Source organism: Lampetra fluviatilis, chromosome 35 (assembly GCF_964198595.1).
Source record: "Lampetra fluviatilis chromosome 35, kcLamFluv1.1, whole genome shotgun sequence".
Lineage (NCBI taxonomy): Eukaryota > Metazoa > Chordata > Hyperoartia > Petromyzontiformes > Petromyzontidae > Lampetra > Lampetra fluviatilis.
Genome location: NC_136309.1, coordinates 4,533,246 through 4,544,169, shown reverse-complemented (window position 1 = coordinate 4,544,169; position 10,924 = coordinate 4,533,246). Strand labels below are relative to the sequence as shown.

At 51.2% G+C, this 10,924-nt stretch overlaps 1 protein-coding gene across 2 annotated transcripts; it reads left to right on the top strand.

Moving 5' to 3' along the window:
* The first annotated feature begins 987 nt into the window (after window positions 1–987).
* ECSIT (ECSIT signaling integrator) lies at window positions 988–10,040 on the top strand. Of its 2 annotated transcripts, XM_078872766.1 has the most exons (10): window positions 988–1,038; window positions 2,836–3,006; window positions 3,473–3,787; window positions 4,014–4,374; window positions 4,890–5,113; window positions 6,298–6,355; window positions 7,028–7,176; window positions 7,608–7,710; window positions 8,269–8,510; window positions 8,965–10,040. In XM_078872766.1, the coding sequence occupies exons 2-9, from the start codon at window positions 2,893–2,895 to the stop codon at window positions 8,490–8,492; spliced, it is 1,548 nt and encodes a 515-aa protein (XP_078728892.1). In that variant the 5' UTR covers window positions 988–1,038; window positions 2,836–2,892; the 3' UTR covers window positions 8,493–8,510; window positions 8,965–10,040. The 2 variants fall into 2 exon arrangements, with proteins under 2 accessions (XP_078728892.1, XP_078728893.1); XM_078872767.1 differs by lacking the exon at window positions 988–1,038 and having other exon boundaries at window positions 2,930–3,010.
* Window positions 10,041–10,924: the final 884 nt, after the last annotated feature.

Genomic DNA, 10,924 nt, shown 5'->3' with positions numbered 1-10,924 from the left:
GGGGGGGTGATAGTGAAAACGACGTGACGTGGCGCACGTGCTGCGGATATCCGACTTGATGGGTGGGGTGAGGGGTCGGGTGGGGGTCAAGGGGAGGAGTCGGTTGGGGGGTCGGGTGAGGGGTCGGGTGAGGGGAGTGTCAGGTGGGGGGTGTCGGGTGGGGGGGGTCAGGTGGGGGGGAGTGATCGGTTGGGGGGGGGGGTCGAGGGAGGAGTCAGTTGGGGGTCGGGTGAGGGGTGGGGGGTGATCGGGTGGGGGGGGTCAGGTGGGGGGGAGTGATCGGTTGGGGGGGGGTCGAGGGAGGAGTCAGTTGGGGGTCGGGTGAGGGGTGGGGGGTGATCGGGTGGGGGGGGGTCAGGTGGGGGGGAGTGATCGGTTGGGGGGGGGTCGAGGGAGGAGTCAGTTGGGGGTCGGGTGAGGGGTGGGGGGTGATCGGGTGGGGGGGTCAGGTGGGGGGGAGTGATCGGTTGGGGGGGGGGGTCGAGGGGGGAGTCGGTTGGGGGGTCGGGTGCGGGGGGGTCGGGTGGGGGGTCGAGGGGGGAATCGGATAGGGGGGGATAGGGGGTGGGGGGGATAGGGGGTGGGGGGGCCTCCGCCACCCGCTCGCACGATATAATTTCGATATTCAATTTCACGATATAACGATTATCACGATATCGCCATTATCGCAATATTAACATTATCGCTATATAACGATTATCGCGATGCATGCCGTAATTGTACTTTTACACACACGGCGTGAATCACAGCATTACTTTGAACTGAAACTATTAACTTCGTGAATAAATTTTTGTTGTGGTTTTCCCACCTGATGACGATTGCTTGTGTTGCAATCGAAACGTCATTTATTTTATACCTACGTGACTTTACCGAAAGAACCAATTATCCTTGGGTAATCTGATATCGTACGGTATATCGTATCGTACGATATATCGTATCGCGCAATATCGTCGCATATCGTCATATCGCGACAACCCTACTACCCACAACCCCGCGCGGCAACAACATGGCCACCCCCATGCCACCCTGCTAATCTGCGTGAGTGTCCTCGTGTTCCCTCCTCCTCCTCATCATCATTCCTCATCTTCGAGTCTAAACACCTCGTTGGCTCATCGCCTCATCGCGCAAAGGCGAGAGAGGCGATGAAGGAGGGTGGGGCCGCTTGAAAGGGAACTCGCAGTCTCATCCTGCGTGAGGCCTCCCTGACCTTTGGCTCGCTCGCAAGAAGCCAGCGTCAATTTTTGAGACTCACAGCTTCTTGAATGTAATACTAGTCAATGATAATACTCGTCTTCATCGTAATAATAACAATGCGACGGCTTGGGAGAGAGACCTCCATCCAGCAGTGGATTGATCGTTGTTGGTGGCGGAAGGCCTTTTTGTCAAATCAAACTGCCGGGTGTATGATGATTGACGCCGCGCCAGTCCGTGGCGGGCGTTGTTTGACCATACTTCACCTCGCTGGTGCTGAGGGTTGGCGATGGCGTCTGGGGTGGTAGACTCCACTACCGGTCCAGTACCTACTTGCCCTCCCTTAAAATAAATTACATTGGCGATGCCGCTTTGCCGGTGGTGCACAATCAACAAACAACAACACCACAATTCAACGCATACGTCAATAACACAGCCTTAAAAGGAACGTATGCAATTATTTGCACACCTGTTTACGTGCTCTGAAGAAGGGCCATTGCCCAAAACGTCGCCTGTGATATAATTCTTAATCGGGCGGTGTTCCTGTACAGTAATGTCCTGCGGTACTTTCTGTACTGACATCTAGTGGCTTGTCCGCCTCCGTCTCGACGGAGGCGGATTGTGCGAGAAATCCGCATTGTGTCTGGAGTCAAACCATCCGCGTGAGATGGGGTCGACTCAAACTTCACCCTACACACTTGAGCAGCTCAGAAACAACCTACTTACTGTGCCACAGCACATTACCAGAAACGTTCCCTGTTATCTTTTCCAGTGACCGCCACAGTGTTTTTGACGAATGAATTGCGGTTTTTGTAAATTGTTTTCGTACACTGGCCAACGCAGTATCACCAAATAATGTGTTATACTTATTGTACCACCACCACCTACGAACACCACCACCTCGCTGCACCTCCGTGATGTCAGATGATCGCAAATGCACAAATGACGGGTTTATCCCAGTGTGATCTATATACAAACACTTGCATTGCACAAATGAATGGGCCGCTATTTACAGTGATACATTTATAGATACCCCACTGATTTCTTCCGAGCGCATTTCTTCTCAACACGGTACTGAACTTTGTCAAATCAATTGCTCCGTATCTTACAGAAGATAGTGTTAAAATACGTGTGTTAGTCTATTGATATTGGTGGGAAACATGGGGACCTGGAAGTTACATGTTTTTTTCTCTCGTTTCATAAGTACGATCATTTATAATTGACAAAGGGCAGTTTTGTTGTGTGTGGAAACCATAGACAAGCAGGAAGCCCGAGCTGCCCTAGCTCTGGTCCTAAGATTTCTAATAAATGTTTCTTATTTCTTTAAGTGGTATCTATGTCAATCTGTACATACTCTGCCGTGTGGTGGGCACAAGGGGCAGTGCGGCAAAATAAATTGTGCTGTAAAGTCTTCTGCTCCCCCGCCTTCACAAACCCACACTGACCAACATGAGTGAAGTACGGTCACATATTGTACATGGGGTGTGGAGTAGTGGTGCAGTGACTTCTGCACCATGTCATTATCCTGACCACCTGAGTTCGATTCTCGGCCACGACTAACATCAGTGGCAGGTGGTATCTGTTGTTCATCCCTGCACGATGCAGCGTGGTGACACGGAGGGACGTGTCTGTATGCCCCCTCAGGACTGAGCTGCTCGCGTTGATGAGGCCGAATAGGGGTTCACCACGTCGCCATTGACGATGATGAGTTACACACGGGGGCTGTCGTCCCTGCTCGCTGGGGTCTGGACCCGCACCGCTTCAGCCGTGACAGGGCCCGTGGGGGTCCCTTCACGTCACCGCACGGGGCCCCATGTACGTGAGTCACAGTGTGAGAAAGTATTTTTGACCCCTGTCGAATTCTGACCCTGGCGTCAGAAGGCTATAATTTATTAAAACCCTTTTCCTGCTGTGGCAGATTAACACCCCCTGCCAATATGGGTCATTATTCTCTTCACATACTTGTAAGTACACTGGGAGCTAATCTATTTTGCGCTGTAATATTGACAAAAGCCAATTTGAAGAGGGTTGCAAGAATCCTTGGATAGACACCAAAACCCCTACACTAACCATAACCCTAAAGCATTCTTACCTTGGGGGAAGTGAGGGGTGGTGGAGTCCTTGCTCTTCTACATTTTTTACCACAGGGGTCCATATAATGAACTGGGGCCTGCTATGAATCAACTATCTTTTCAATACTTTACAGTAGTTAGCCAAGTCAGCAACTCGACAAATAATTGACACCGTGGGACTCTCTGTTGATCGTGCCCGTGTCCGTTAGGCTGCCACCATCGTGGTCGTCGCCTGCAGGAGCGTGTTCATCGGCCGCGCAGCGCTGCAGAGGCACCGGCTCTCCAGGACGCAGCCTGACACAGACAGCTCGAGCACCGGCAGCAGAGTCACAAGCGACGAAGTTCACCAACGGCTGCAGCAACAGCAACATGAGAAGCAGCAGCAGCAGGAGGAGGAGAAGAGTCAGCAGGAGGAAGAGCAGCAGCAGAAGCAGACTCAAAATCAGCAGCAACAGCAGGAGCATCAGGAGCTTGCGATGAAGCAGCAACAGAAGCAATATTTTTGGAGCAAAGAGTCGACAGAGGTAGGTGGACTCGCGAACAATCCTACGAATGGCTGAGCGGGTGAGTTGAGGGGGTAGACTGACGGATGATAACAGAATTGTGTGAGTGGCTGAGTGTTCGTGTCCCCGAAGGCAAAGATACCTAACTTCGGCCTTGCTGTTAGGCTGCATCGCTCCTGTGCCAAAACCCCACATCCTACATCCATCACTTTTTCCCCCCTTGTGTCGCTGCCTCTTCTCTCCACAGGGCCGCGCTGACACCGATACCTCCGCTACCTCTCTCGCCATCTACGAGCACCGTTTTGCTGAGGCGGCCGCAGCGGCCGCGGCGGGGCATAGCGGCCGCACCAAGGCGGCGTTCACGAGCGTCATCGAGTCGTTCTGCCGGGACGACCCGCGCCGCCGCGGCCACGTGGACTTCGTGTACGCGGCGCTGCGGTGCATGCGCGACTACGGCGTGCACCGCGACATCGCCGTCTACAACCGCCTGCTCGACATCATCCCCAAGGGGGTGTTCGTGCCGCGCAACGTGATCCAGCGCACGTTCAACCACTACCCGCGCCAGCAGCAGTGCGGCATCGCCGTGCTCGAGCAGATGGAGAACTATGGTGAGAGTCGGCGGCGGCGTTGCGAGCGCGGTCGCTTATCTGTCCGCTCGCTTGCTTGTCCATTCATCTGATCGCCAATCAATAGATTTTTCCCACACACAAATTTGCTCGCCTGCTTGCCTAATCGTCGATTCGTCGGTTTTCCTGCTTGCTCCTTAGCCTCATCATCCATCAGCCTGCCCACTTGCTGACTTGCTCGCTTAACCAGACGCTCGCCTACATACTCGTTTAATTCCCAACCCTGAGAATTAAAAACGTTTGTTCGACTGTCAGCTCTGTGATATCTGCTTCCACACGCGAAGGGTTGTACAACACTGCGAGAGAGCTGAGTGGATACTTCATCTCGTAACGAGATAACGATTGCACAGTTGGAGAATAATTGGGGAAAATATCAGAAGGAAAAAATAAATAAATCTTAATTCAAAATATTTTAACCGATGGATAATTCCATGCCTTCAAACTTTGCACCAACCACACCCCCCAATGGATTCCCCTGACCCCCTCCTCCCCCCCAGGCCTGATGCCTGACAAGGAGACGCGGTCGCTGCTCATCCAGATCTACGGGCAGCTAAGCCACCCGTACCGCAAGTACCGCCGCATCCTCTACTGGTTCCCACGCATGAAGCACATGAACCCGTACCCTGTGCCCGTGACGCTGCCCAGCGACCCGGTCACCCTCGCCTCGCTCGCGCTCACGCGCATGGCCGACGACCTCGACGCCAAGGTCACCGTCTACCAGGCAAGGATGCCGCCCGCTCACCCACCCGCTCACTCTTTTGAAAGCTCTGCTTGATAGCGTGTTTGCTCGATTCCTCGTTGGCTTGCTCATGTGATTGCTCGCACGCTTCTTTGCATGCTCACCCGATCGACTTTCACACTCGCTCGCTCGTTTGCATGCTCGCTTGTTTACATGCTCATGTGACTGCTCGCAAGTAGCCAGCTATGGCTGCAGGGTTTTGGTAGTCCATGTTGTTTGTCGTTTATTGTGAAAATTCCGTCAGTTCATATGATCACTGTTTCATTGCTTTATTTTGGTGATTTCGAAAAGTTTACTGGTTTGGCCATGTTTGTTTGTTGTAGTACGGAGTAAGACTGATGGCCTTAATCTAAGTTGTCTTGTGGTTGTTGTTGTTTGACTTGCATCCCACTGGGATTTTTGCACACAGCGTTGGTGTACGGTGTTTTTTCTGCAACATTTTGCTGTCTTTTCTTGAATTTTCTGTTTGCACTTAGTCACATATTCACTTTAAAATGTTTTCTTGTTCATGTTTTTTGTTTGTTGCGGTTGCACCCGATTCAAGAGCAGAATGGCTCACAGGGCTATACCTAATAAATGAACTTGAACTTGAAAGTAAATTTTCAGATTCGCTGGATTCATTTAACACATTTCGTTTGCAGAGAAACGCTCAGCACAACATCTTGGAGGGGGAAAGTAGTTGAAATATAGATTGGTGGTGGGAGACATAACTGCCACTTTTTCCCCCACCAATCTACCCCGCGTACTTGATACACCGCTGCGTATATAGTCACTCCCTCTCTTGCGCATATGCTCGGTTATATTGCGCATACACTCACCGCTCAATCATTTGCTTGCTCACTTGCTGGAGGCCATACAATATGAACAAAATGTTAACAGTACACTGCGATGCTATGTTACGTTGTACCTAACTGAAAACTGTCTAAATCGATCAAAGGGTTTGCCCAAAACTTGCAGACAAAAATAACTTGGCGCAAAATTAACCATTTGCTAATTTGCAATCACATTTTACCCTGACGGCTCCGAACACATCGGCTTTCGTATCGCCAATTAAATAGTTCCTCACACGGTGGAAAGCGATCCAACGTACGTGCACATGCTTGGTGTTTTCTGTCTCGTTTAAATACGGCTTCTGTTAATTTCCTTTGCAACCGTCTGCCCCGCAGAGTTCGTACAATGATGTCACGGAAGACGGCCGTGACGTGACCAAGCCCTACATCGTCGGTAAGGCGCTGATGTATCCTGTAGGTCAGGGCTGGGGAACCCTACGGCACACGGGCCAGACATGGCCCATGACTTTGTTTAATTATTCCCACGTCCACATGAAGCCTAGCACTTCGAAATGGCCTGAAAATGTTACTTATGTATCAACTGCGAGCATCTCATCAGGTTGTACGGGGGAAAAAATGACAACCCTACCACAACGTGGCAACCTTGAAATGTACGTCCTTCTTCATCTTCTTGGTTCTTTCGGTAAAGTCACGTAGCAGGAAAATTATAAAATAATAAAAATAAAACATAATAAAATAATTCTCACGACGTTTCGGCCACAACGCAAGCAGCCGTCTTCAGGTGGAGAACAGGTCTGTCGAGAAGGCAGAGTCTGAATGGCACGCCCCAGGCTTGGAGCGACTATTTAAGCTGGAATGGAGGGGTGAAGAGCGTCTTGACAAAATAATTTGCATATCAAGAGGAATTTAGCATATTTATGGTAAATGCAGATATGCGATTAGTACTACATGTGAAATGCGTAGGAGGTTTGGCGAGGGGTTTTAAGTCATGCCCATGCATTATGCAGGATTAGCAGTATCAAAGGGAGGGAGTAAGGTTAGAATGTACGTCCTTGCTTACACGCGTGTACATTGTGTGTTCATATGTACGGGCACGTGCGTGCAGGCATCCAGACCCCCGCTCAGCAGGAGTTGCTGTCACGGCACCGCCCCGAGCGGCCCGTGTACGTGGAGGGGCCGTCGCGCCTGTGGCTGCGTGACGCCAACGTCTCCTACTACGTGCTCCGCGGTGACCCCCTCGCACCCCACGAGAAGGTGCTAGCGGTCTCGCATCTTGCGACCCCCCCCCCCCCCCCGCTTCTAATGAGACACCGCCTCGTTGTGTCGCTCGTTAGCGTCGCTCACCCACAACCAATCACGGACGCGGTTGGGGCGGCTGCACGGTTCTAAATAAAAACGACGATCTTGTTCGGAGGCTGCTGCGGGGACACGTCGCGGTTCCTTATGTCCGTGGGTTAAAAAAATCGATCCTTAGGCGAGCGATACGTGCATCGGGTCGTACCAACAAGAATCGATTATTGAGAGGTGACCGGGTGGTTCGGAGGGCAGAGACACTGAGCAGGAATCACTCAGATGCATGGTTTTAAAATCCGTGTCTCGGTCACTGCCCGTGATCAAACCAGGTTCTTGAGTGTAGCGAGTCAAAGGTCTCAGCCCGTTCACCAGCGACTGCAATGTGTCCCCAGAACCCCCCCATCGACCCCGAGCGGAGCCTCTACTACCCTCTGCAGCTTGACCTTGACCTGACCCTCGACCTCTCCGATGACTTTTCCTTCGATGTTCAGGAGGGTGAGTGGTTGCCTGCCGGTTACTGTCGCCACACACTACCGTCAGCCTGAGCCCTCTCCGCTCAAACACCTGACCACCGCCTCCCCCATTATCTGCACCACCCCCATGTGGTTCATCTCGCCGTATTTTTAAATCCTTTATATTAAGTTCACTTGCTTGCTTGCTTGCGCGCTTACGACCGTGCAAATCTTTCGGTCGTTTTTTAACCCACTTCCCGTGATCCAATCGAGCTGACATTTTGTACACAGACTCGTTGTGCGTGACAATTTATTTTCGTGAAAAAAATTTCCATAACTTGAGACTTTTCAGGAAATTTTTTTTTATATTTAATTACCAATTGTTTAATGGTGGCAGGCAATCATCTGACCCATATGTGGCAGCCTTCTCAAGCCAGAGGACGAGAGGACTCTAGCTGCCACGCATATAAAGGATTTATAGTGAAAAACTTTGTTTTTACGGGTAAATTTTTTCCTTGTCGGGCGGTCGCAGTGAGCGAGCGGGTGAGCGAGCAGGTGAGCGAGCGGGCGAGTAAGCATCTGCCCCGTGTGTCTCCCGCAGTGGAGGAGGGCCCCGTGTTTGCCATGTGCATGGTGGGGCGTGGTGACCAGGCCACACTAGGGCACTGGCTCTCGGGCCTGCAGCTCTCCAATCCTGTGTTGGGCCGCACGCCCATCATATTCCGTCTGGAGAGCACGCCCAGCGACCTCGTGCCGGGCGGTGGGAGCCACGGGGGACGAGGGAACGACAGCGAAGGGGGTCCCGGTGAAGAGCGGACAAAGTGACGCCGAGGGTCGGAGGAGGTGAGGTCATCTTATGTTACGATGCGGAGGAAAGTTAAAGGACGGTTGTTAAGATCGCGGCTCTCTTGGTGGAGCGGCAGCGATGGCCGTGGTGGCAACGTGCAAAATGCTAAGTCCACTGGAAGGAGGATTAGCGCCAACCGAGGTGGAATTTACATTCGTGCAGAGTTTTCCCAAAGCCAGTCCTCGCGAGATTTCAAAGGCGAGCCAGCGGACTCCGGGAATGTGCCGTTGGCATTGCATCTGCAACACCAGCTTTCAAATTGCCGGTGCACACACGCACACACTGTCTCAAAGTGTGCGCAGCTTAATTAATACCCGGCGGGAGTTTTGGGGTTTATTTAAAATGTAATTTTTTTTTTTTTCGGGTAATGTTTGTGCTTGCTCTGAATTCTGGCTTGCTTTGTGTCCCACTCTTGAGAAGTTTTACTGAATCCATTTGTTGTTTGTGCAGCCTCATCTCGAGAGCCTCCGCACGGGAGCCGCTACCGATCGGTCATGGCCGACGGCACCGTAAAGAGGGAGAACTTCTTAGTGGTTGCTGACGGAGGCATCCGGCCAAATCGTGCCACCAGCACCACCACTGCGCTTGCCACGTGGTTGTGTACCACCCACCGGGTCGCCCTGCCCCCATGACGCCTGCGCAGTGGCGCCGCGCACCAGCCACCACCGCTGCCGCCTCCTGTTGCGAGATTTGCGATGCCCCTGGTTGGAAGTGGGTTTTGGAGGTCCCACGCGGCTGGCGACGTGGGCTCGTGGTGGCACTAACGTACGTGTGGACCTGTAAAGCCGCAGATGAGCCAGCTTGCTAAATGGGCTGACTACGGTGGAATGAAATAAAATATAAACGAAAAATAATGTAAGCTTATTCTTTGGGTCTTTCGGTAAAGTCACGTAGATAGGTTCAAAGAAAATAACAAAAAACTTCGATCGCAACACAAGCGTTCGTCATCAGGAAGAGGGGAAGACAACCGCTAAAAAACGACACAAGCTTTTCACCGAGGTCATTCCCACTGCACAACCGAGTCGTGCCGGGGCCGTGCCAATCCAGCTCGGTACGAACCAAGAGGCCACTGAGTTGTGTTTCCACCGCAGAAGTCCCGAGTGGTGCCGCCGACGTCACTCGCAGAGGGAACAAAGTCGAGGCGCGCGTAGGCGGCGCCGTGACGTTGCGTTTAAGTTGTTCACTTTCTTTGCGCCGTCACAAACGATGATCACGTCAATATGCCCCTGTGGCATCGGGTGACGTGACGATGAAGACGCGTTCATTTATTCCGTATTGGTGATCGGAACGAGATCCAAAATTGCCCTTAAAAATCCAGGACGTTTAACTTTAACTCAACTCTTGGAGATAGTCCAACAGAACTTGCGTGGGTAATGTGTTCCTTTCAACATTTAAGTAGAACCTTGCACACAATAGGACAATGGGCCAGATTGTTATAGGGTTGTATTTTAGTTATACATCAACCCTAAATAGATTGTTGGCTCGTGAGTGTAAAAATATAATTTTAATCTAAATTAAAATGTATTTGAAACCCTCTACCCATTGCTGGCTGGTCTGCTTGTTCGTAACGCTGGGTTGTAATGTGATTGTACATACGCGAGTAATGGGCGTTACACCACACCACACTTCCCGTTGCAGGAGAATCCCAGAGTCTTCCCACCCATTACGCCACCATCGATAACGATTAAAACGCACGTGTTGTCGGTTGAGCATGGAACCATTCAATAATTCCTCAAGTAAAAACTTAACTTTTTATTTTAGCAGGTAAGGCCCACTTAGCTATAGAGGGGCCGTCCATACATGACGTCACGCGATTTTGGACGATTTTTTTACCCCCCCCCCCTAGTCACACGGCGTCACAAAAAGTCAGACCCCCCCCCTCAAATATGACGTCACAAAGCTCTGCCCCCCCCCAAAATTAAACATGCTTCAAATCGCTTTAAACTATTGTCATTGTAGTGAAAACATTAAAAAGTCTATTTAATTAAGTAGAACGTGTTGTCTATATCGTCACAAATGTCTGAACCCCCCTAGGTACGTGACGTCATTTATGGACGGCCCCATAGCTCTTTTTTTAGAAGCGACCTAGCCACAAATGATCGCTCAATGAAGTGGCTTATCACGTAGACATAGCATCCAAATACTCTTAAACGCATGTTTCTAATGTGGAGAAAAAAAACCCGTAGAAAGAACATGCCAACTCCAAATATACAGCAGGCGTCAGGGTTGGGATCGAACCCCCTTCTGTATACCAGGCGAGGTAGTTAACATTTCGCCACCGTGGTATCCTAAAAACTACTTAAAACGATGCGATGATATTCTTGAGTGATGCTTCGTACTCCACGTGGCTGTGCGGGAACCCATCTTGCTGCCAGTGACGTTGCTGTCGTGACGGGGACACATGGGGGCG

Bases quoted from the DNA above. Each gene is read 5' to 3' on its own strand.
- ECSIT (XM_078872766.1), top strand. From the start codon at position 2,893: ATGATGAGTTACACACGGGGGCTGTCGTCCCTGCTCGCTGGGGTCTGG. The intron at 3,788-4,013 runs GTAGGTGGACTC...TTCTCTCCACAG, and splicing joins GGAGCAAAGAGTCGACAGAG to GGCCGCGCTGACACCGATAC. The intron at 7,177-7,607 runs GTGCTAGCGGTC...ATGTGTCCCCAG, and splicing joins CCCTCGCACCCCACGAGAAG to AACCCCCCCATCGACCCCGA.